The sequence below is a fragment of the Sorghum bicolor genome, chromosome 8 (assembly GCF_000003195.3).
Source record: "Sorghum bicolor cultivar BTx623 chromosome 8, Sorghum_bicolor_NCBIv3, whole genome shotgun sequence".
NCBI lineage: Eukaryota > Viridiplantae > Streptophyta > Magnoliopsida > Poales > Poaceae > Sorghum > Sorghum bicolor.
In genome coordinates, this window is record NC_012877.2 from 47564518 (window position 1) to 47590230 (window position 25713).

Consider the following 25713-nt stretch of genomic DNA (forward strand, 5'->3'; position numbering starts at 1 on the left):
GCTATTCGTTTGGCTAATAAACCATGGATAAAAGTACTAGTCGTTGATTTGTTGTAAGAGAAAAACACTATTGAATATCTAACAGATTCGACAGATAAGCTCAAGCAAACATGCTAAAATCTGAGTGATTTCTTGTAGGTGCTTTACTGATGCCTCAATCATTTAAAGTTGTTGCGATGGAACTGTTGCTAGAACAATAGCAAACGGAGTAGGAACATAAATGAAGCGAAGTGAATTTAATGAAGACCAGATTTAACAAGTCACAAAAGGAGACTAGCACATAGGAAATAAAATATTCATTTTTGTATGAAACAGGAAATAAAATATTCATACTAACCCAATAATGAAAAATAAGGGGAGAAAGTATGTCCAACACTGGAGAAGGAAGTATTTTTTTTTATGTACTGCTCATCATGCACTGATTTGTTCTAGTATGTCATTGATTTATAGTAAAATACTACGGTTTGTTCTGGCGAAGCTCGAGCAGGAAGCTCGGGCAACCAAGTGGCTTCAGAGACGGCATTAGCCATACTCAACTTCAACACTGGAGCAGGACCAGAAGACGAGATTGTCACTAAGGAACACTGCATAGCCTCATGCGGACTTGTGTGTATTCGAACAACCTGTTCAATCCGCATCGGAGTAAACTACCACCTTGGACAGAGAGGAGGGACGAAGAACAGTCCCAAGTTGAGGGTACCCCTGATGTACCGTAGGATGTGCTTTAGAGCAGCCAGATGAGGTTCCCGATCGTGCATGTAGAGGCAAACCTGCTGAAGATTTCTGGAGTGAAGGTCAGGTACTGTAAGACACTGGTCAGGTTGCGGAAGTCACTGGGATCCTGAGTAGGAGTGCCGGCGTCAGCGGACACCTTCAGCTTAGTGTCCACCAGACGGCTACAAGGCTTGCATACAGCAACAGTCCCCCCTCACCGTTGTCAGAAATGTTGAACCTGTCCATAGCATGCGCCTGATCAAAGGAGAGAAGCTCGACTTTACCTACGGTTTTTGATAATCATGATTCAAACTCTTTTTAGTTGGGAGTTGGGACACTAACAATTTTTGGATACAACTAAAACAATTCTTTACCAACTGATGATAAAAATACCTAACACATGTCATATGAAGCAATGTTCCGCTAGGCGGCACCTAGGCGCGATTAGGCGCTGGGCGAGGGGTACGCGGCATCTGGGCGTTGGGTGGCGCCGAGGTGGTCGCAGAGCTGGGCGAGCCGCAAAATTTCGCCCCCGCAAGCTGATGGCGTGGCGCGGAGGCGGACGGCGCGGCCTTTCGCGCGCGTGGATGGCTTCGGCCGTGGGAATCACGCGAAATCCCCGCCGCCGCCTCTGTCCTCCTGCTCCACCGCCGGTTGCTACCCCGCCCCAAGGTCAGTCCCCTCCCCTGCTCATCTTCTCTCCCCCCGCCGGCAACTCCTCCCCTGCTCATCTCCCCTCCGCCGCCGGCAGCTCCTCCTCTCCTGCTCCTCTTCCTCTCCCCTCCCCTGTTCCTCCCGGCGCCTAGGAAAATGCCTAGAACGCCTAGGCGCGATTACTCCCGCCTAGGCGCTAGGCGGAGGGTCACCGCCTAGAATCCGCCTAGCGCTTAGCTGAACTTTGATATTAAGTCATATTGTTGAAGCATATATTTTCTTCTTGTATTTCTTTTTAGGGAAAAAAATGTGGCCTACAGAAGCTTCTGTAGCAACCATACCTAAGTAACACGTGTGAATTGTGTCACTGTGATACCGCTGTTGCTGGTACGGCAAAACTTAGACGCAAGAAATATAAGTTACAACCAATGAATTCTCTTAGTTATGGCAGCTATTTGATGCTAAAGGTGCAGATCAACTTGCATCTAAAATCCCTTGACATGTACATGTTCCTAACGTCTCCCAAGTCTGGATCTGCATAGAAATGCACAGAACACACAACATTCCACAACTAATTACTGACTGCTTCATCCTGGCTCTGATTGTTTCTATTGATACATAAATTATACTAGAAAGCAAGTGCAACACACCTGTCTTTATCAAGCATTATGTTTTAGGCCAAATGTGGCAAAATCCTAATACATCGTTTGAACATCTTCAGTATCAATTGTGTAGAATGAAGGAGAGATTAGGGGAACACCTCACACCCAACGTGGGGGGGGGGGGTGTGACATTGATATATATAGCCAATGCAATGGCAGGTTACATGCAATACATGGCAGGTGCCAATCATACTAAATATAGCAGCCTTGCCTAATATACATTTTCCTAATGTACATATCTATCAGCCCCCCTCAGTCGAAGCGTCAGGATGCCGGATGCACAGACTGGACCGAAAATCCTCAAAGAGCTCAATCGGCAGCCCCTTTGTCATGATATCCGCGAACTGATACTTGGATGGCACATGGAGAATGCGAACCTTGCCAAGAGCCACCTTTTCACAGACGAAATGGATGTCGATCTCAATGTGCTTGGTACGGCGGTGGTGGACCGGGTTTGCTATCATATAGACAGCGCTGATCGTTATCACAGTAGACAACTGTGGCGACCTTCAAGGGAACATGAAGTTCCTGAAGAAGCTGTCGAAGCCAACAGCAGTCTGCGACCACATGAACAACAACCCAGTACTCAGTCTCCGCACTGGACCGGGACACTGTGGTTTGCCGTTTGGACAACCAGGACACCAAGCTGTCGCCAAGGACGATGCAGAAGCCTCAAGCGGGAGTCGGGGCACCCTGCCCAGTCAGTGTCGGAGTAGGCAATCAGCTTGTCGACAGGCCCAGTGCCGATGTGGAGGCCAGCCGACAGTGTGCCCTTCACATACCGAAGTATGTGCTTGATCAGCGCAAGGTGAGCTTCGCGCGGATCATGCATGAAGAGGCACACCTGCTACACAGCGTACTGAAGTGAGCCGGCGAGACTCCGATACGCGTTGGGGTCGGCGACGGGAGCGCCCTCCGTGGCAGAGAGCTTGGCACGAGAGTCGACATGTGTCGATGTCGAGTGACACTCGGCCATGCCCGCCTTCTGAAGAAGATCCACCGCATACTGCCTTTGGCTAAGGAAGAGCCCGTCGGAGGAGCGAGTGACGGAGATCCCCAGGAAGTGATGGAGCTCCCCAAGGTCCGTCATGGCGAACTCAGAGTGAAGGCGATCGATGATGCGACGGAGTAGAGCATTCGAGGAAGCCGTGAGGACGATGTCGTCGACGTAGAGCAGCAAGTAGGCACTGACGCTGCCCTCAGTGTAGACAAAGAGGGAGGTGTCGATGGCAGAAGCGACGAAGCCGAGCTGTCGAACATACGTGGCGAAGCGCTGGTGCCACGCCCGTGGGGCCTGCTTGAGGCCATAGAGGGAGCGCTGAAGACAGACGGCGTCGGGGTGCGCAGGGTCGATGAAGCCGGCGGGTAGACGGTCTCGTGCAGGTGACCGTGAAGAAAGGCATTCTTCACGTCCAGTTGGTGGATAGGCCATTGACGAGAAGCAGCGATGCTGAGGACGACCCAAATCGTGGCAGGCTTGACGACGGGGCTGAACGTCTCGTCGTAGTCGATGCCGTGTCGCTGGGCGAAGCCGCGGACAACCCAATGAGCCCTATGACGAGCCAGCGTGACGTCGGAGTGGAACTTGTGCTTGAAGATCCACTTGCCGGTGACGACGTTGGCGCCAGGAGGCCGGGAGACGAGGCGCCACGTGTTGTCGACGAGAGCCTAGTCACGGGGAATCGGCGAGGCAGTGGAGGAGGCAGCAACGTGAGCAGTTGGTGGGAAGCCGTAACGATCAACAGGCTTCAGCGAGCCGGTCTGGAAGCGTGTCATAGGCCGGCTCGATGTAGGAGGGGCGGAGGAGGCGGAGGTGGCGGGGAAGGCGCCACAACTGGAATAGAGGCCGGCTGTATAGGAACAACAGGCGCCTGGTCCATAGCCGGTGGAGAAGGTTGTGCAGCGGTTGTCACAGGGGCCGGTGCAGAAGTGCCAGCACGCCATCGAGTGTAGACCCGTAGAGGTGGAGGGCCGGCTGGGGCAGGACCAGCTGGGGCAGGGGCAAGGACCGGGCCAATTTGTAGAATGGCCGAGTCCTCGGCAAGCTCCTCCAAATGAGCACGGTGTCGTGGCTGCGTAGCATCAGCTGGTGACAGCGTGGCAGTAGTACGAGGCACCGGTGCAGTAGGACCTGTAAGAAGAAAGTACAGAGAGCTTGGCAGCACACTGGGAGGGTTAGTACTAAACGGAAATTGCGTCTCACCGAAGACAACATGACGGGAGATGATGATCCATTTAGTTGTGAGGTCGAGACACCGATACCCCTTGTGTGAGGAGGGATATCTGAGAAAGACACAAGCTATAGAACGAGGGGACAATTTGTGTTTGGAAGTGGCGGTGAGGATGGGATAGCAGAGGCAACCGAAGACAGGGAGAATGGTGTAGTCTGGGGGTTGTCGGAAGAGTTTCTCATAAGGAACCTGATGCTGAATGGCTGAACAGGGGCGCCTATTGATGAGATATGTGGCTGTAGCTAGTGCCTCTGCCCAGTATTTAGGTGGCAGGTGAGCGTGGATGAGCAGCGTGTGGCATATGTCGTTCAGGGAACAGATGATGCGTTCAGTCTTGCCGTTTTGAGAGGTGTAAGGGCAAGAGAGACGTAGGTGAATGCCGCTAGAGGCAAAGAAGGTGGCGAGGGCATGGTTGACGAATTCAGTGCCATTGTCGGCGCCTTGACAGGAAGGCTAAACTGTGTGGACAAAGGCGCAAAACTGAGTAATGTGAGTAGCTACCTCGGACTTGTGGACTAGGGGGAAGGTCCAGCAAAAATGGGTGAAGTCATCGAGGATGACAAGGTAGTACTGTGCACCAGAAATGCTAGCGACCGGGGATGTCCAAACATCACAATGTATAAGCTCAAACGGTAAAGAGGAAACTGAACTGGAATTTCCAAATGGCAGCCGCACATGCTTGCCAAGTTGACATGAGTAACATAGAGTTTGAGCTGATTTGTTACAGAAAATCAAATTATTTTGTCTAAGCAAATGGAGGGCAGCGGCTCCTGGATGACCAAGACGATGATGCCATAAGTTGGTGGAGATGGTGAGGTTGGCTTGTGGCGTGGCAGGGACGGTGTAGAGGCCGTCGGAGCTATTGGAGCGAAGAATCACACGTCTGGTCTGCAGGTCCTTAACAGAAAAACCAAATGCGTCAAATTCGATAGTGCAATGGTTGTCATGAGTGAATTGGCGAACTGAAAGTAAGTTGCGCACTAGAGAGGGGACAACTAGGACACTGTGAAGCAAAAAGGAAGACGCGTGGCCTGGTAATGTGGAGCTGCTGGAGCAAGAGACAGGAAGATGATGACCATTGCCAACAGTGATGGATGGAATAGAAGAGGGTTGACGAGAGGGGAGTATACCATCCAAATTGTGCATGTGGGAGGTGGCGCCAAAGTCCATGACCCAGCCAGAGTTCTGGAGCGCCATCAGGTTCAAGGCGGCGATGAGGCCGGACTGATCCCACACTCGAGCGGATGGAGCTGTTGGAGGGGGAGCGAAGATGGTGTGGGTCTGCGGACTGGCGCCCATGATGCCCTGGCCGCGCCCGCCCTAGTCACTGTGAGGGGGCCAGCCACCGGTGCTGTTGCCCTGCTGCCACCCACTGCCTGGAGGAGGAACACCGCCCTGGAAGGCCCATGGGTCGTAGCAGAACCAGGGCCCCATGGGGCGGTGGCCCCATTGTTATCCACTGCCGCTGCCCTGCTGCCAGCTAGCACCGGTGCCTTGGCCGCGCCAGCTGCCCTGTTTATTGCTGCCCTTGCCCTTCTTGCCACCCCCGGAGCCCTTGGGAGCAGCGCCAGTGGCCATAGAGGAGGAGGGGCGGCTCCCTGGAGAAGTGCAGGTGGAGCCAGAGGCAGCCACCATAGCAAATGCAGTCGTGGTCTTCTCGTCGTTGGCGAGGCGCAACTCTTTGAGGGAGAGCATTTCTCGTGCCCCAGAGAAGGAAGGCAGCACGGTGGAGTTGGCGATGTCGTCGACAGTGGCGGTGTAGCGCGGGTTGAGGCCGCGAAGGAGGCTGAGGATGAGCTGGGAGTCCTCGATTGTGTGATTGACGTCCCGGAGGGCAGCAGCCTTGATCTTGAGCCTCTGGTAGTACTCGTCGATCGACGAATCACCCTGCTTCAGGGAGTGGAATTCCTCCAACAGGAAGACGGCCCGGGGCGCACGATTGGAGCGGAAGAGTCCCTTGATGGCGACCCACAACTCGCAGGCAGTCTGGTTCTCGTCAGTGATGGCGAGGTCGAGAACCGAGTCATCGACGGTGTTGAGGATCCAGCCACGGACGGTGCACTCTGCGATGTCCCACGATGGATCCGCAGCCACAGGAGGAGGCCCGTCGATGTGGGGACGGAGGCTGAATTTCCCGCACAGAGCCTTGAAGAACGAAGCCCACTTGGTGAAGTTGGGGTTCTTCATCTCCAGGGTCACCGGGATGTGAGTTTTCACATTGACGGCTGTGTAGGGGTGGACGATGACAGCCTGGGGTGGAGCTTTGGCAGCTGCGGCGGCGGCAGCGGCAGCAGCAACGACTGCGTCGTCGTCGCCAGGCATGGTTGCCGGGAGAGGTGGAGGGGAAGAGGAGCGGAGGCAGAAGGTCCGGATCAGGGATCAATTGATCGCGGCTGATACCATGTAGAATGATGGAGAGATTAGGGGAATAGCTCACACCCAACGTGGGGTGGGGGGTATAGCCAATGCAATGGCAGGTTACATGCAATACATGGCAGGTGCCAATCATACTAAATATAGCAGCCTTGCCTAATATACACTTTCCTAATGTACATATCTATCAAATTGTTATAATGCGGGGGGGGGGGGGGGTTCCTATTTAGCTGTTAATGGTACACCTTGTAAGACATAATCTGCTGATCCGATTGCAATTGTTTTGCTTTACTGGTACAATCAGGAACTGTAGATGATCAGGATCAGCAATCAGCTAATCGGTTCTGGTACTGTTTACAGTATGGCAATAGGCCACTACTGTAGCCATTAGTTGAAGGTACATCAGAAATAGTGTTGTACTAGGAGTAGGCAGGGCTGTACCAGCCATGATCTATGTACCTGTATAGAGGTACTAGATATGTGTATAAATATGTATGCAATACATCAAGCAAAGGCAGCTCATTTGCCACCAACATTCAGAGTTCAAAGTTTCAGCCCACGCTAAAACTTGAGTGTTCAAAAGGTTCAGAATTTCAGCCCATGCTGAAACTGCTGAACTGGGTGTGTGCTGGGTTCTTCTCTTCTTCTACCTTGGTCCAAGGAGTGAAGTAGAGGTGGTAAGCAGCTTGCTTACCTGTTGTGGTTGTGCATAGACCAACAAGTGGTATCGAAGCCGTACAAGGGCGCATCAGGCTTAACTGCCGACGATGGCCAACGATACAGAGGTGGCACCAGGCACCGAGACCAGCTCTGGCTCAGGAGCTGAGCAACTGACTGGTGGAGGCGGGGAGATGGTCACACAGATCGTGACCGAGGTGCGCACGGTCGAGAGGTGGGGAGCACCACCTGGCTGACGCTCACCCGCACCAACTACGGCGACTGGGCTGTCCACATGAAGTGGAAGCTCCGTGCACAGAAGTGGTGGGTGGTGGTGGAGCCTGGCGGCGCCAGTGAGGATGTGGAGGTGGGAGCCATGGAGGCTCTGCTGGCGTCCACGCCGCCGGAGTTCCATCAGCCGATTGGCGCCAAAGGGAACGCCAAGGACGCCTAGGAGATGCTGGCGTCGATCCGCCTCGGCTCGGAGCGAGTGCGGAAGGCGAAGACGCAGCAGTTGCGGCGGGACTTCAAGGATCTCAAGTTCCGCCAAGGGGAGACGGTGGAGGAGTTCGCCCTGCAGCTGCAGGGGCTGGCCAGCCAGCTGGCCACCTACGGGAAGCCGATGGAGGATGAGGACGTCGTCTTCAAGCTGCTGCGGGTCGTGCTGCCCAAGTACGTGCCGCTGGTGTTGTCCATGGAGACCATGCTCGACCTCTTCACGCTCACGCTGGAGGACGCGGTCGGGCGGCTGCGCACCATGGAGGACCGCGCACCCGTGGTCATAGAGAAGACCAAGGGCGGGCAGCTGCTCATGACGGAGGCCGAATGGACCGCTCGCCAGGAGAAGTGGCGGACCGAGGAAGGCCCGAGCAGAGGTGGCGGCGCGGAGGCGGACAAGCGCCGCGTCAAGGTGCCACAGGGGAAGAAGTACACCGGCCCCAACGCCTGCCGGCGCTGTGGGAAGGTGGGTCACTGGGCGCGAGTGCCCCGATCGTAAGATGGAGAAGAAAAAGGAGGCGCACCTGGCGGCTGCAGACAACGACGACGACGAGCACGCACTCATGATGGCGGAGTACTGCGCGCTCCAAGGCAAAGCAGGGGATTGCTGCGCAGGCCATCGATCTTGACGAGCCACGTCCGCAGGTCCATCTGGGGGCGATCGGCGACGAGCTGGAGCAGCGCTGGTACTTGGAATCTGGCGCGAGCAACCACATGACAGGGTGCCGCGCCGCCTTCTCCGAGCTGGACAAAAAGACCACCGGGAGCGTCAAGTTCGGCGATGGCTCCCGGGTGGTGATCCGCGGCCGCAGCACTGTCCTGTTCCGGTGCCGGAACGGTGAAGACCGGGCGCCAACGGACGTCTACTAGATCCTGCAACTGAAGACGAGCATCATCAGCCTTGGGCAGTTGGACAAGTGCGGTGCTGAGGTGCTGATCAAGGGCGGCGTGCTGCGGATTCGTGATCAAGAGCGGCGGCTGCCGGCTAAGGTCACAAGGTCGAAGAACCGGCTATTCTTGTTGGACCTAAAGGTCGAGCAGCCTGTGTGCTTGGCGTGCACGGAGGAGCCGTGGTTGTGGCATGGCCGGTTCAGGCATTTGAAGTTCAACGCGCTAGGCAAGCTGGTGGCGATGGTGAGGGGAATGCCAAAGATCCAGCACGCCGGCGAGCTTTTACGACAGCTGCCTGGTAGGGAAGCAGAGGAGGCTGCCATTCCCCAAGGTGGCAAGGTACCACGCCGGTGAGAACCTAGAGCTCGTTCACGGCGATCTGTGCGGGCCCATCACTTCGGCCATGCATGGCGGGCGGAGGTACTTCCTCCTGTTGGTGGACGACTGCAGTCGCTACATGTGGCTGCAGCTCCTGACAAGCAAAAGGGCGAGGCAGCGGACGTCATCAAGCACTTCAAGGCGAAGGTGGAGGCAGAGTCCGGGAAGAAGCTGAGGGTGTTGCGGATGGACCGTGGCGGCGAATTCACGGCGATGGAGTTCGCCACCTACTGCGCGGAGGAGGGAGTGGAGCGCCATCTCACGACGTCCTACTCACCGCAGCAGAACAACATGGTGGAACACCAGGACGTCCTACTCACTGCAGCAGAACAACATGGTGGAACACCAGAACCAGACCATTGTCCTCTGTCGTCGAGCGACTTGACATCACCGGCCAAGTCCATGCGTTGGCAGAGGCCGTAGAGGAAGCGACCGCCCCTGGAGTATAGATTTCCAGATGGCACGCGGCCCGTTGGCACGGCCCAAGGCACGAAGATTTGGCCCGGCACGGGCACGGCCCGGTGATCGACGGGCCCGTGCCGGCACGGCCCGAGGCAGTGGGACGTGCCTGGGCCGCCACCTCGGCCCAAGGCACGGCACGGGCACGGCCCGAATCTGGCAGTGGCACGATGGCGGCCCGATGACCCCAACGGCTATTCCAGCCCACGAGGCCACCACCCCCGCCCCGCCCGCTTGCCGCTTCCATATATAAGCGCTCAGCCAGGGGGTGGAGCTGAACCCTAACCCTAACTCCCCATTCCCCATCCCCACAGCGCCGCAGCCGCTCTCTTCGTCTCATCGACTCATTCGCTCCGATCCGCTCCGGCCTCCGCTCCGTCTTCCTCGATCTCCCTCTTCCCTCCGACCGCCGACCGCCGGCCAGGGCCACCACTAGCCTTGTCGCAGATCCCGCTCGGCTCCACGACGCCGCTCGCCGCTTGCCTGAGTTGCCTTACCCTCTCACTCTCCTCCTCCCTCCTTTCCCCTCTCCACTCCTCTATCTCCTCTGGACTCTGGTGAAGCATGTGAGTTCATCTTCCTCACTCAGCCGCTGCTCGCCGTCATCTCTAATGGATATCTGTCTGTCTCTGTCTCGTGTCTCATCTTGACTCGTCGACCGCCTGTCCTCCGGCACCGGGCTCCGGTAACGCAGGTGCACTGTCTAAACCCTAGATCTGCTTTGCTGTCTCACTCTCTCAATCTCTCGGTCTCTGTTCTCATGATCTCATCTTTATTCGTTATTTCATTCTTTCTTCTTTGTTTTTGCAGGTTCGTGCCTGACGCCGCGTCCTCCTCCTCTGGAGTAGTGGACATGGCCAGGCCGCCAAAGCGTCCGTCGAGGGGCGGTGCTGGAGGTCTGGTGGGTCCAGGTCGTGCTCAGCCGTCGAAGTCCAATGCTGGTGCTGGTGCAGGGCTCGCAATGCGAGGGGCGGATCTGCATCCCCCTCTCGGCGACGGCGAGGACCTAGCGCCGCACCCGGACGAGGTCGAGGATATGGAAGCCGAACTCGAGAACGATGACGACTTGCGTGAAGACGCTCGTGAGTTCTTCGGCATCGACCTCGGTGACCAACAGCCGCCCATCATCAACCTCGAAGGGGATGGGGACGACGACAGTGGCGTGGCTGCTTCGACTGACACTCGTGGTACTTCAACCACGGGCACTGGTAAGCGCAAGTCTGTTGTGTGGACTTACTTTGATGAGATCAAGGATGAAAATGGGCTACGATCTGGTGCCGTATGCAAACACTGTCGTTCTCGGTATACTGCTAGATCTACGGGGGGCACTGGGCATTTGAGGCGGCACATGAGAACCTGCATGAAAAAACAAAAACATGCAACTATGATTCAATCTAAACTTGCACTTAACGCTGATGGCTTGAAAAACTGGGTGTATGATCCTGTTGTTGCTTGCACTGAGTTGTGTAGGCTGATAGCTAAGTTAGACCTTCCCTTAGGCATTGGTGATACTCAGGCCTGGGAAGATTATATCAAGCGTGCTCATAACCCTTTGTTCGAGCGGGTCTCTAGGCAGTCCACAACTAGGGATCTTGGCAAGTTGTTTGCTGATGAACGGTCTTTGCTTATGAATTCTTTGTTGCCTGCTTGTTCATCTGTGTCTATCACATCTGACATTTGGTCTGGTAATGCTAAAGAAGATTACATATCTATTGTTGCTCATTATGTTTCTGCTGATTGGGAGTTGCAGAAGAAGATTATTGGGTTTAGGCTGATTGAAGTGAAACATACTGGTGAAAACATAGCTGATAGAATATGTTCTGTGCTTGAAGAGTTTAATTTGACGGATAAGACCTTTGCTATAACTCTTGATAATGCCTCTGCTAATACTAGGGCTTTTGAGATTTTGCAACCTTGCTTGTTTGGTTACATGGGTTCTTATCCTGCACCTACACGTGAAGAACCTCACAAAGTTAACTATTTGCTTGTGCATCAGCGTTGTACTTGTCATATTATTAATCTGATTGTTAAGACTGGTTTGAAGAGGATTCATCCTTATCTTGAAGCATTTAGAACTGCAATAAACTTCTTGAATTCCTCTAATCAGAGAATTGCACTGTTCAAAAACTATTGCATTTCTAAAGGCTTAAGACCTAGAAAGTTTGGCTTGGATATGGATGTTAGGTGGAATTCCACCTATCTAATGCTTAAGCATTTGGTGCCTTATAAGGAAGTCTTTTCTGGGTGGATCACCACTAATCATGGTGAGAACTTGTTGACTAGAGATCATTGGATTGTTGCTGAACACATGTTGAAATTCCTGGAAGTGTTTTATGATGCCACTCTTGTTCTGTCTGGTGTTTATTATCCAACTGCTCCACTTGTTTTGCATCATCTTCTTCACATTGCTGAGCACTTGCATGAGGCTGAGAATGATGCAAATTTCAGAAATATTGCTTCTCCTATGAAGCTTAAATTTCTGAAATATTGGGAGAAAATTCCATTGATCTATTCATATGCATTCATCCTTGATCCTAGAGGTAAATGGAAGGGCTTTGTTAATGTGCTTGGCTTGCTCGCTGAGAGTACTGGTGTCTCTTATACTCTGTACTGTGGTGATGTTAAAGATGAGATGTCCAGGCTGTTTGGCAAGTATGAGGAGAAATTTGGTGGTACAAGTAGGTCTCAAAGGGTTGCAATGCCCTCAGCCTGTCCTGGTAAGAATAAGCAGGTATGGGGAAGGATCTATGGAGGTCCTGGTGCATCCCCTAGCCTTTCCCCCTCATGTTCATCTAGTCCATCTGCTGCTAGTGAGCTCAAGCTTACTTGGACAGTGACCCAGTCACTGATTGGGATGAGTCATTTGACATACTGCTATGGTGGCGTGACCACAAGCTAACCTATCCAATTCTATCTATTATGGCTCGCGATGTTATGTCTGTTCCTGTCTCTACTGTCTCTTCGGAGTCTTGTTTCAGCTGTACCTCCAGGATTCTAGAAGACCGGCGGCGGAGATTGTTGCCTGAGCATGTGGAGATGCTCACCTGCATCAAGGATTGGGAGCAAGGAGCAGCAAGAGAACAACATAAAGCTCAAGACTTTGACCTGGAGGACAAGTTCAAGAACCTCTACCTGGATGAAGTAGGTGAAGGGAGCGGCAGCGGCACCGGCAGTGGTGGTACTACTGCTGATACTACTGCTGGTACTTGATGGGAGAAAGAAGGAAACTGCCCAGGTAATGAACTTGTCTTAAAACTCAAATCATCACTCAATTCTGTATAACATTGCTTGATAATGGATTCTCCAATTTGCAGGCACATTTTGGTGTCTTGGTGCAAGAAGTCTTTTGGTGCATCTTGTTGCAAGAAGTCTTTTGGTGCATGTCTTTTGGTGCAAGTGCAAGATGTCTGGTGCAAGAACTCTGTAATAGGATAGAACTTTCATATTTGCCTTGCCACTGATGCATTGCAACTGATGCTGGCTATTGTAAATTTGTAATAGGATAGTTGAACTAAGACTTTGAACATTTGAGCTGGCTGCACTCTTTTTTCCTTTCTAGGGTTTCTCACAAGGGTGAGTTTTACCTAGAAAGGTTTTTAATGAGGCAGCATTGCACAAAACAGCTCCTTTTGATAATATATTCATACTATCTTATGCTGACTGAATTGTGTCTATATTGTGCTACCTGAATTGGCTAAGTTCTGAATTTGTGTTAGTGTTTGCACTTGTGCTCAAGCTCAACCCTCTCTCTTGAACGGGCCACGGGCCAGCCCGGCACGGCAAAATTGGCCGTGCCCAACGGGCGGCACGGCACGGCCAAATGGCCCACGGACCGTGCCTTGGGCCGTAGGCCAGGCACGAGCACGAAGGAGGCACGGCCCGTGCGGCACGACGGCCCGCTGAGGCACGACACCGGCACGGGCCAGCACGGCACGCCGTGCCGAAGGGCCGGGCCGGCACGGCCCGATGGCCATCTATACCCTGGAGCAGGGGAAGCAGAGGACGACGCGCCAGCAGCAGGGGAAGCTGAGCCACCCAGTCCAGCCACGGCGGGCGGCACTCCGCAGCACTCTGCTCTGGGACAAGAGCATGGGACTCCGGTGGCAGCTCAAATCGAGTATGCCACTCCATCGCCGGACGTCACCGAGTTCGTGGATGCTTTCCACGACGACGAGGAGGTGTGTTTCCGCCGCGTGGACAACATCCTCTGTGATGCAGCAGCTCTAGGTTTGGCGGCATGGCTGCTGGGCGAGGAGGAGAGGTCATGATGATGAGCGCAGAGGAGCCGGCCACGTTCGCAGTTACGAAGCGTGAAGCAGAGTGGCGGCGGGCTATGATTGAAGAAATGTGGTCAATTGAAGCCAATCGGACCTGGGAATTGGTCGATCCGCCGATGGGATGCCGACCGATTGGACCTAAATGGGTATACAAGGTGAAGGACGAGCACGACGCGATAGTGAAGCACAAGGCGCGACTCGTCGCTCGGGGGTTCGTGCAGAGAGAAGATTGATTTCGAGGAGGTATTCACGCCGATGGCACGCAAATAGTCGGTGCGGCTTGTGCTGGACATGGCGGCGGCCAAGGACTGGGCGGTCCACCACCTCGACGTTAAGTGTAGAGAGGTAACGTAGGGGCAAATACACTGCACACCCAATGAGGGGGGGTGGCCTTTCATATATATAGCCGGATAGGCTTGGAGTACAAGTACATAACGTACAATACAAGTCAGCCTATACATATCTATGTATATATCTCTAATACCCACTAGCAGTTTTAGCAGGAGAGTCTCGGACGCGAAGACTGGACCTAAACTCAGTAATAACTGAATAGGCAGTCCTTTTGTCCTGATGACCGCAAACTGATGTGATGACGGGACATGGAGCACCCGAACTTGTCCCAGAGCAACCTTGTCGCGAACAAAGTGGATGTCAATTTCAATATGCTTCGTACACCGATGATGGACAGGATTGCCTGTCATGTAAACAGTGTTGACATTGTCGCAGTAAACAATCGTCGCCGAAGTAAGAGTATGAAGCTCCTGAAGTAGCTGACGAAGCCAACATGTCTCAGCAAGAGCATGTGCCACAGCCCGGTATTCCGCTTCAGCGCTGGAACGAGAGACAATAGTCTGTCGTTTGGAGGACCAGGACGCTAGATTATCGCCAAGGTAAACACAGTAGCCTGACGTAGAGCGTCGAGAATCAGGACAGCCAGCCCAATCAGCATCTGAGTAAACGATGAGAGTATCAACTGATCCAGCACTGAGGTGAAGACCAACAGAGATGGTGCCCTTGACATAGCGTAGAATCCGTTTAAGCAAGGAGAGATGAGGCTCGCATGGATCATGCATGAAGAGATAGACCTGCTGAATGGCATAAGCAATGTCAGGGCGAGTCAGAGTGAGATACTGAAGAGCACCGGCAAGACTGCGATACAGTGTAGGATTTGCAACAGGAGAACCATCGGTAGCTGAGAGCTTGGTGCGGGCGTCCACAGGAGTAGCTGTAGGGTGACACTCAATCATACCGGCACGCTGTAAGAGGTCCACGGCGTACTATCGCTGAGATAGAAAGAGGCCAGCAGGTGAGCGAGTGACAGAAATCCCAAGAAAGTGATGAAGATCCCCGAGATCTGTCATGGCGAATTCTGAATGAAGGCGCTTCGTTATCTGCTGAAGAAGAGCTGTCGAGGATGCTGTAAGAACAATATCGTCGACGTAAAGCAGCAGATAAGCAACACTGATACCCTCCTTGTACACAAAGAGGGACGAATCTGACACTGAAGCAACAAAACCCAAAGTCTGAATGAAAGGCGGCGAAGCGCTAGTGCCATGCTTGAGGTGCCTGCTTGAGTCCATATAAAGATTTCTGGAGCAAACAAACATGATCAGGTGCAGTAGGATCAATGAAACTAGGGGGCTGCTGGCAGTAGACAGTCTCATTGAGATGACATGAAGAAACACATTCTTGACATCCAACTGATGAATCGGCCATGCATGAGAGGCAGCAATGCTGAGAACAACTCGAATTATGGCTGGTTTAACAACCGGACTGAAGCTCTTATCGTAGTCAATATCGTACTGATGAGAGAACCCCCGGACAACCCAACGAGCTTTGTGGCGAGCAAGAGAACCATCTGAGTGATGTTTATGCTTGAAAATCCACTTGCCTGAGACGATATTGGCATTAGGCGGGCGAGGAACAAGAACCAAGTAGCATTGTCAACCAGTGCCTTGTACTCATCCTCCATTGCAGCTCGCCAATTAGGATCTGCAAGTGCACTACAGTAATTGGCAGGAAGCGGTGAAGCATGCTAGCGAAGTAAGTCAGGCGTTCTGGTGGAGGTGGAAGAGTGCCAGACTGTTGTCGCGTTACAGGAAGTAAGTCATCCGGTTGCTGGGAAGATGTCATCGGGGCCTGCATAGGAGCAGCTGGTGCCTGCACAGGAGGCAGGCGAGGATGACGGCTGTACTGGTAGATGATCGGTGGCCGTGCTACTCCTCCCTAAGCAGCAGAAGGGGCCGAGCGTCCAACTTGTCGACCGGCGGTGACGCCAGCAGCCGGCAAAGAGTCGTCAGTAGCAGCAGCCGACAAGGGGCCGATAGGAGCAGCCGGCGAGGGACCAATGGTGGCTAGTGCAGGAGCCTGGAGAACTGGACGGTGCCAGAGGATGGCAGGATCCAACTCCAAGGCGTCATCGTAGACTGGACGGGCAGAAGAAGAGCTGCCCGAGCTGGCAACCGTGGATATTGGCGCCGGAAGTCGATCCTGTAACAAAAAATCAAGAGACTTCGTAGGTGGTTTTGCAACCGCAAACGAAAACTGAGACTCATCAAAAATCACATGCCGAGAAACGATCACTTTGCAGGTGGAGATCGAGGCAGCAATAGCCCTTCTAGGAGGGATATCCGATAAACACGCAAGCTGATGAGCGAGGAGCTAGTTTATGAGGTGTCATGGCACTAAGATTAGGATAGCAAAGACAACCAAAAACTCTAAGCGAGGAGTAGTCGGGCATCTCATGAAAGAGAAGATAACAGGGAATAGCATTATTGATGGAAGAAGATGGCGGCGGTTAAGAAGAAAAACGGCAGTGGCCAAGGCTTCGGCCCAGTATACTGAGGCATGGCTGCATGAATTAGGAGGGTGCAAACAATATTATTCAGTGTACACAACATCCGCTCGGCTTTGCCATTTTGGGCAGACGTATAAGGGCAAGATGTACGAAGAAAAATGCCTCGACTACCAAGGAAGGTAGATGTAGCATTATTGAGGAACTCAGTACCATTATCCGCCTGAAAGCATTTGACAGGCAAGCCAAACTGAGTTGGAGCATAATTAGCAAAATGAAGAATATGCATGTGAACCTCAGATTTGTGCCGAAGAGGAAAAATCCAGCAATAATGACTATAGTCATCAACGATCACAAGATAATATTTAAAACTATTGAGTTGCATGCATCAACCAGTTCAACCCAAAAGCTTAAGCTGATGGGGAGAGGTGGACAATTCACTTATATTCCAACACTCCCCCTCACGTGGAGGCTCCCTCAGGCCTCACACGTGGAATAGGAGCGAACATCAATTATTTTATTTAATTGCGCTAACCAGGATTCGAACTTGAGACCTCTGGCTTTGATACCATATTGAGTTGCATGCACCAACCAGTTCAACCCAAAAGCTTAAGCTAATGGGGAGAGGTGGACAATTCACTTATATTCCAACAAAAACCAAACAGCTAAGGACTGGGGATGTCCGGACATCACAATGAACAAGTTCAAAAGGTGCTGAAGAGCAAGATGATGAACTAGTAAATGGCAGCCGTGTATGTTTGCCAAGTTGACAAGCGTGACAAAGAGCACGGTTCAAATTATTACAAGCAATAGCAGATATCTTATTTAGGTGAACTATGGCAGCAGGAGCAGGATGACCAAGACATGAATGCCATAATGATTAAGACGCAGCAGCAACATGAAAGGTGGTGGTAGGTGAGCTGGAATGAGGAAGGGTGTAAAGCTCCCCGTCACTAGCGCTGCGAAGAATCTCGGTCTTGGTCTGCAGATCCTTGACAGAGAAACCAAAGACATCAAACTCAATAGAGCAGTTATTGTCGCGAGTAAACTAACGAACAGATAACAGATTGCGAACAAGATGCGGAGCAACAAGAACGTTATTGAGTTGAAAATTATGATCAGCTATAGGAATAATGGAAGTGCCACGACTGGAAACTGGAATAGATGCCCCATTGCCGACTGTGATGAAAGACGACGAATGAGGGAGACGGGAAAGGAGTATACCATCGCTGGAGGACATGCAAGATGTCGCTCTGGTGCCGAGGACCCAGGGGCTCACTCCACCCTGAAGTGCCATCTGGATGAGGGAGGCGATGAGAGCTCCCTGATCCCAGCCACCCGTGACGGACAAAGGGGCGAACGCCGTGTGCGGCTGCGGGAGCGGTGCCATGGGGGGACACCACTGTAGCGGAAGCTGCCATTGTGGAGGATTGGTCAGCGGGTTCATGCAGAACCAGGGACCAGTAGGCTGCACACCGGTGCTGCAACGCCCGCCCGACGCCGAGGAATCCTGAGAAGGCGCGAATTGCTGCTGGGTGCGGCCACCTCCTCCATTGCGGCCGTCGTTGCCCTTGCCTCTCCCACCACCGTCCCCATAGCGATTAGGGTTGGGGCCGAAGGACGAGGAACGACAGGAAGGGGAAGTGCAGGCAGCTGGAGCAGGCGACGGAGATGAGCTGGCGGTAGTGAGGGCGGTGTCGGTGGAGACCTTGGTGTCGTTGACGAGACTGATCTCCTTGAGCCGCAACTTGTTGTGTGCCAAGATGAAGGACGGGAGGACCTCTGAATTGGCGATGATGTCCGCTGTATTGGCAAACCGCGGGTTGAGACCGCAGAGAAGATTGAGCACAAGCTATGGCTCGGAGACGGCATGGCCGACATCGCGGAGGGCATCAGCAGTCTGTTTCATCTGTTGGGCGTAGGCGTCGATGGAGAGATCACCCTGGGTCATGGAGTGAAACTCTTGACCGAGGACGACGGCGCAGGTCTCTTGGTTCGCCCGAAAGAGGTTGGTGATGGCGATGTAGAGATCACGGCTGTCTGATTTGGTTCCATGGCGAGGTCGAGGACGTTGTCGTTGACGCAGCCATACAGCCAACTGCGAACGCAGGAATCTGGCTGCGACCAGGTGCGATCCATGGGACGCGCCGGGATGGAGCCGTTGATGTGGCCGAGAAGACCAAACTTGCCGCACATGGCGGTGAAGAAGGCAGACCACTTGGTGTTGTTCGGCAGCTTGAGGTCGAGGACGATCGAAACGTGAGACTCCACGTTGATCATGGCGTAGGAGAAAATTGCTGGAGCAGCAACATCGCCCATGGCTGGCATGGACGAAAATCCTTGGACGTCGGAGGTCGCAGACGAAGACGACGAGGTCATGGCCGTGGTGGTCATGGCAGCAAGGTGCGGTGGCGTGCAGGTGCTGAAGGTAGCCTGGACGGGCAGGGACGACGCGCTGAGCTAGGGCGGCGGCGCCGGGAGGGATTAGGGAAGCGGAAGAAAATATAAAAACCTAATCTAGCCCGGTCGCTGATACAATGTAGAGAGGTAATGTAGGGGCAAATACACCGCACACCCAATGAGGGGGGTGGCCTTTCATATATATAGCCGGATAGGCTTGGAGTACAAGTACATAACGTACAATACAAGTCAGCCTATACATATCTATGTATATATCTCTAATATCAAGTCCGCCTTCCTCAATGGCGACTTGGCGGAGGTCTTCGTCACGCAAGCCCTAGGATTCGTTGTGAAGGGGGCCAAGCACAAGGTGCTCTGCCTTAGGAAGGCACTCTACGGCTTGCGGCAAGTGCCGCAGGCCTGGAACTCCAAGCTCAACGCCACCATGGCGCAGCTCGGGTTCGCGCGGTGTGCCACAGAGCACGCGTTGTACACCCGCCGACGAGGGAAGGAAGAGCTCGTCATCGAGGTGTACGTGGACGATTTGATCGTCACCAGCATGCGAGACGAGAGGACATTGAAGCGTTCAAGGCAAAGATGGCGGCGTGATTTCAGATGTCCGACTTAGGCGTGCTGAGTTACTACCTCGACATCGAGGTGAAACAGGGGAGTGGGGAAGTCACGCTGGGGCAGCGCGCCTATGCGCGGAAGCTGCTGGAGCGGGCCGGCATGGCTAATTGCAAGCTTGCGGCGACCCCGATGGAGGAGCGGATCAAACTGTCGAAGCAGAGCACGGCGGAGGTGGACGCGATGCACTACCGGAGCATCGTCGGCGAGCTGCGCTGGCTCACCCATACTCGGCCGGACATCGTGTTTGCGGTCGGATATGTGAGTCGGTTCATGGAAGATTCGTGGGAGGACCACTGGACGGCAGTCAAGCGGCTACTACGCTACATCCAAGGGTCGGCGGACCAGGCTCTCGTCTTCCCTAAGGGCGGCGGGTCTGGCGAAGGCGAGCTAGAGCTCGCGGCTTTCAGTGATGCGGACATGGCGGGCGACGTCGATGGGCGGCGTAGCACCTCAAGCGTGCTGGTCTTCCTCGGCGCAACACCGGTCACCTGGCAGTCGCTGAAGCAGAAGACGGTGGCGCTGTCAACTTGCGAGGCGGGGTACGTCGCCGCCGCCACCGTGGCATGCCAGTTGGTGTGGATGCGCCGGCTGCTGGGGGAGCTCACAGGCATTGAGCCCCGGCCGCCGGTGCTGAAGGTGGACAACCAGCCAGCCATCGCGCTGGCAAAGAACCCTGTCCTCTACGACCGGAGCAAGCACATCGACGTGAAGTTTCACTTCCTTCGTGATTGCGTCGAGGGGCAGATCGTCATCGAGTTCGTCGAAACCGGTCAGCAGCTCGCTGACATTTTCACTAAGTCAGTTGGGCGACTTCGGTTCTTGGAGCTGAGGAGCAAAATTGGCATGGTGGAGGTCAAGACTGGACAGCAGGATTAGGGGAAGATTGTAAGACATAATCTGCTGTTCCAATTGCAATTGTTTTGCTTTCCTGGTACAGTCAAGAACTGTAGATGATCAGCAATCAGCTGATCGGTTCTGGTACTGTTTAGAGTATGGCAATAGGCCACTACTGTAGCCATTAGTTGAAGGTACATCAGCAATAGTGCTGTACTAGGAGTAGGCAGGGCTGTACCAGCCATGATCTATGTACCTGTATAGAGGTACTAGATATGTGTATAAATATGTATGCAATACATCAAGCAAAGGCAGCTCATTTGCCACCAACATTCAGAGTTCAAAGTTTCAGCCCACGCTGAAACTTCTGCAGTGAGCGTTCAAAAGGTTCAGAATTTCAGCCCACACTGAAACTGCTGAACTGGGTGTGTGCTGTGTTCTTCTCTTCTTCTACCTTGGTCCAAGGAGTGAAGTAGAGGTGGTAAGAAGCTTGCTTACCTGCTGTGGTTGTGCAGGGACCAACACACCTGACATGTTATGCAATAAATCTTATTTCCAATGAATGTAAGACCAAGAATCTTGATCCATAAGTTCTATTATCATCAGGACAAGTTACTAACTTGTTGACTATTGAGCTCGAGTACTGATAGTTTCAGTCAGCAGCGACAATTCCTTTCGTTAACTAGGGTTCTTTTTCCTGAACAAATTCTGCTCGATCACTGTGCAATACCACATGGTCCAGAAAATAAATCTGCATCGGGAGGAAGATAATCAGAGGCTTATCTGCATTGGTGGCACAAAGAATGCAATGAAATGGTAGGTTATACCTGGAGATAGCACACAGCATGAAAGCTGCCCAGTTGGAAGCTGGATGTCACTTTGTTCTAGGGAGGTGAAAAGCTGTAGTAACCAGAGTGGACAAAAGCTGACATTTAGCAAAAAGAAAAAAAAATCTTGGGCAGTACTAAATATTGTCATGACGTGAGCTCAGGGTGAAGCCACTGCTGAACAGTGAAAAAGGCGCCTGGCTAAGCAATTTGCAGCTGATAAAGCTTGACAACTTTCCATCCTTAATTTTCAACGGGCATACCATTACCATATGTATCAAGAACAAAACAAAAGTATGTGCCTTCTAATATTCTTGATATAGAACATTGCATCTTTCTTTAGACCACCCCATAGGTTGCCACCACCCATGGACCAATAACAAAGTGTTAAACATTACGATGTGTTTGTAAACAAATATTCAGTTATTTCCCTTTTCTAGATTTATGCCCAGATCTTGACTGGAACCACAAGAGTTATAAACTTACTCCCTCCATATAGGATTTAGAAGTCGTTTGGGACAAGATTTGAGTCAAACATTGGGAATATAAATCATCAATAACTTTTAAATTGTTGAGTTTGCAAATGTGAAAATTATATGAATACATTTGTCTTGAAAAATACTTCCATAAAAGTATACATATATCATTTTTTTCTAAATATTTTTATTAAAGTAAGAGGTCAAAGTTGTATTTTGGAGATCATGTTGCTGTCCTAAACAACTTCTAAATCATATACGGAGGGAGTATAAAGCTTCTATATTCATCATATGATGTACAATCATGCCAGTCAACAAAATGGCATAATGACCTATTAATTTCGTTGTCTGTCATCTCACAAGGGAAAAATTTTCCTGCATATAGAGGATCCAAGCATAAGGACCATCAACAGCAAACAGAATTACCAAGCCTACAATCCCATAAACAGAATTACCAAGAAGGACGGGACTCAGTCTGGACGGAAACATTGGGAGAGGCCGGTGCCAGGGTGGGTGAAGTGTAATGTCGACGCAGCTTTCTGTAACACTGATCGTTCGGCGTCTTCTGGGGTTATTCTCCGGGACTCAGATGGAAGAACGTGTGGAGGAACAGCGAGATGGTATGAGCATTGCCTGAATGTGCTTGCTGCTGAAGCTACAGCGTGCTGCGATGGGCTGATACTAGCACGAGAGAGAGGTTTTCTGAAGGTCGAGTTGGAGACAGACTGCCAGGTACTTGTCAACCTGTGGAACAAGCGATCTACCCAGAAATCGGAGATATCTCCTTTGATTGATCAGCTGGAGGACCTTAGCCGGAGTTTTGAGGGTTTCAGTTTTCATTTCATCAGTAGAACATGTAATAAGTTAGCACATGCGTGTGCTCAAATGGTATCTCGTAATTCCCAGGTGGTGGAGTGGCCTATAACCCCACCTGGTTTTACAGATATCATAGACTCAGATTGTAAGTTTGTAACCCTTCCCTCTTTGCTTAATGAAACTCCGGTACCCCCCCCCCCCCCAAAAAAAAAAAAATCCTACTCTAGGAGGAAATGATGCTCTGTGCATATCTCCTGAGACTGTAGAAAACTTCTCATGGCGACCAAAAGTAACATTAACCTATTCCAAGCAAATGATCGGATTAGTGAAGAACCAAACTTCTAATATATGAGCAAAACTCTGATTAGTGCTTACCCCAACAAGTTACCATTTAGAGAAGTTTATCATTTCCCTTTCCTCTCATTTTATCACAATGCTCACAATCAGTTGGTTTGAGGCACCTGTTGTACAGCTCGATGGCATCAGACACCAGAGCTACTCTCTGTTGGAGTGGGGTTAGAGAATACATTTCTTGCCTTCAATTAACCGCCCTTCTTTCTCACACCCTTGCACAGTGGCACTTCATGCTTCAGCACAGTACTCCAGATCTGATCATGATAGGTTCCAACTTTCAAGTCCTCTAGAACTTAGCAGAACACATAAAATTCCAGGCTGCACATCATAAAAAATTGTTCATGTGCAGCACAGTGACAATCAAGTCAGAATGGTTGCTTTATCCTCAAACCAAAATGACTCAGCAATGCTGGATCTGTACCATCACAAATTCAGTACCCAATTATCTCATAGCATATGCTCAGATATTCATCTTCATATTCTGAAGCAGTCATATCCTCAAGTAAATGACCTAAAACCCATAGCATCTGTCTCCTCAAGTACCGTGGTATGCACCCCTGGTAGAAGGCATGGGCTCTTCCCTTCACATGAACCCAACTGCAACCAGGTGTCTTCACCATGCCAAGTTCTCTCATCCTTGACCTTATGCCTGAAACACTATCAGACCGACCAATTGCATCATATATGCCACAGAGAGTAACATAGTTGCTAGCATTGCCTTCTTCTAACTCAAATAACTTATAAGCTGCAACCTCTCCAACATCGACATTATTATGGGTAGCGCAAGCTGAGAGCAAGGCTCCCCACAGACTGGCACCTGGCTCCATAGGCATCTTCCTTATGATTCCAACAGCTTCTTCAATGGCTCCAGCACGCCCCAAGAGGTCAACCATACATGCATAGTGGTCAGCAGTGGGCTCTACAGCGTGAACCTTGCTCATTGACTCAAAGATCCTCCGGCCGTCACTCACAAGCCCTGAGTGGCTGCAACTTGACAGGATTGAGATGAATGTGATGCAGTTTGGCTTCACCCCTCTGGACACCATCTCCTCATAAATCCTCAACGCTTCTTTTCCCATGCCATGGACACCATAGCAAGATATCAGCGTCGACCAGCTCATCACGTTCCTCACCTTCATGCTTGCAAATACTGCTTGCGCTCCGTCAACTTGACCACACTTAGCATACATGTCTACCAATGCGTTCCCCACAGCAATATCTGAATCAAAAGCAAAGCACCGCACCATCCTACCATGGATCTCTCTCCCTTTCATCAGCTGCCCTTCATTTGCACAGACATTCAACACATTTGGCACAGCCCGCAGATCCCTTGCCATATCCACGGACTCAATCTGTGCCTTCCTAAAAAGTTCCAGAGTTTCTTCTGACCTCCCAGCCCTCGCATACCCAGTAACCATGCAATTCCATACAACAGCGTCTCTCTCTGGCATCTCGTCAAACACTCTGGTCGCATCAGCCAGCATCCCGGTCTTAGCATACATGTCCAGCAGTGCTCCCGAAACTACAACATTAGCTAGCAACCCGAGCCGGAGAGCCAAGCCATGGAACACGGCGCCAAGGAGCATGTCCCGCAGCTCAGCGCACGCGCGGAGCACGGCGGGGATGGAGTACCTGTCGGGACGCAGTCCCGAGGCGAGGAGGCGGGAGATGAGCTCCACGGCCGTCCCTGGCGGGGAGGCCGCGAGGAGGACGTTGTAAGCGTGCATGGACGGGAAGGACATTCCGTCGAACACCTGGCGGGCGCGATGGAGCGCCCCGCAGCGGCTGTAGAGCAGGACGAAGTCGGTGTCCAGGGTTGTGTTCGGAAGGAGCCCGCCGACCAGGCCTTGCGCGTGGACCTGCGCGCCCGGGGAAAGCGCGCCGCTTGCCGCGCACCGGCGGATAAGGACCGAGAGACGCCCGGCGGTGGGCGGCGGCATTCCGACGACCGCTGGACAGGCTGTATACTGGGCTGCTGGCGTTTAATGAGCGGAGCCGCGCCTGCGGCTGCGGGCCGTGCCATTGATCGAGTGGGCCGAGCTCAAGAAAAATAACCACGATTGACGAACCACACAGATCGCTCAAATGCTTTGTTTTAGTATGGCCTTGGTTAGGGCCTGTTTAGATCGGAAATAAAAAATTTTCGGAGGTCACAGCAGATGTGTCGGAAGGATGTCGGGAGAGATTTGGACACTAATAAAAAAAACAAATTACATAACTCGTTTGGAAACTACAAGACAAACCTATTAAGCATAATTAATCTATCATTAGCACATGTGGGTTACTGTAGCACTTAAAGCTAATCATAGACTAACTAGTCTTAAAAGATTCGTCTCGTGATTTTTCAACCAAACTGTGTAATTAGTTTATTTTTTTATCTATATTTAATACTACATGCATGTGTCCAAAGATTCGATGAGATGGGTGAAAAAATTTTGGGTGGAGAATTAAACAGGGCCTTAGTTTAAATTTTTTTTAAGATTCTCCGTCACATCGAATCTTGTGGCACATGCATGAAGCAATAAATATAGATAAAAAATAACTAACTACACGTTTACCTGTAATTTGCGAGACAGATTTTTTGAGCCTAATTAGTCCATAGTTGGAGAATAATTACCAAATAAGTGCTACAATAGCAAAAACCAAAATTTTTCGCAAACTAAAACACCTGTATCATCATCAGATGGATAAATAGAGATGCTCACAGGGAAATAGCATATACCAAATTATAAGTCGCTCCAAAAATCTTGAAGAGTCAAAATATTTAAGTTTGACCAAATTTATATAA

General features: G+C 51.8%; 3 protein-coding genes across 5 annotated transcripts; all 3 read right to left on the reverse strand.

The window, feature by feature from the left end:
* Positions 284-24950, reverse strand: LOC8063285 (pentatricopeptide repeat-containing protein At3g46790, chloroplastic). 3 transcript variants are annotated; one of them, XM_021446133.1, is made up of 5 exons: positions 22947-24950; positions 21280-21352; positions 21073-21203; positions 20951-20979; positions 284-952 (listed from the first exon to the last, which is right to left on the reverse strand). In XM_021446133.1, the coding sequence occupies exon 1, from the start codon at positions 24863-24865 to the stop codon at positions 23357-23359; it is 1509 nt and encodes a 502-aa protein (XP_021301808.1). In that variant the 5' UTR covers positions 24866-24950; the 3' UTR covers positions 284-952; positions 20951-20979; positions 21073-21203; positions 21280-21352; positions 22947-23356. The 3 variants fall into 3 exon arrangements, with proteins under 3 accessions (XP_021301808.1, XP_021301809.1, XP_002443200.1); XM_021446134.1 differs by having other exon boundaries at positions 284-969; XM_002443155.2 differs by lacking the exons at positions 284-952; positions 20951-20979; positions 21073-21203; positions 21280-21352 and adding an exon at positions 22634-22871.
* Positions 5714-6583, reverse strand: LOC110437584. Its single transcript, XM_021466058.1, has one exon. It carries the CDS (start codon positions 6581-6583, stop codon positions 5714-5716), a length of 870 nt encoding a protein of 289 aa, XP_021321733.1.
* LOC110437585 (uncharacterized mitochondrial protein AtMg00810-like) lies at positions 14330-15041 on the reverse strand. Its single transcript, XM_021466059.1, has 2 exons — positions 14601-15041; positions 14330-14488 (listed from the first exon to the last, which is right to left on the reverse strand). Exons 1-2 carry the CDS (start codon positions 15039-15041, stop codon positions 14330-14332), a joined length of 600 nt encoding a protein of 199 aa, XP_021321734.1.

What these genes read in the sequence shown, in the direction of transcription:
- LOC110437585 (XM_021466059.1), bottom strand. Translation starts at nt 15,041, where the DNA reads ATGATTGAGTGTCACCCTACAGCTACTCCTGTGGACGCCCGCACCAAG. An exon ending in AAGCGGAATACCGGGCTGTG is followed by an intron (nt 14,489 to 14,600) that starts GCACATGCTCTT and finishes TTTACATGACAG; the next exon opens with GCAATCCTGTCCATCATCGG.
- LOC110437584 (XM_021466058.1), bottom strand. Translation starts at nt 6,583, where the DNA reads ATGCCTGGCGACGACGACGCAGTCGTTGCTGCTGCCGCTGCCGCCGCC.
- LOC8063285 (XM_021446133.1), bottom strand. Translation starts at nt 24,865, where the DNA reads ATGCCGCCGCCCACCGCCGGGCGTCTCTCGGTCCTTATCCGCCGGTGC.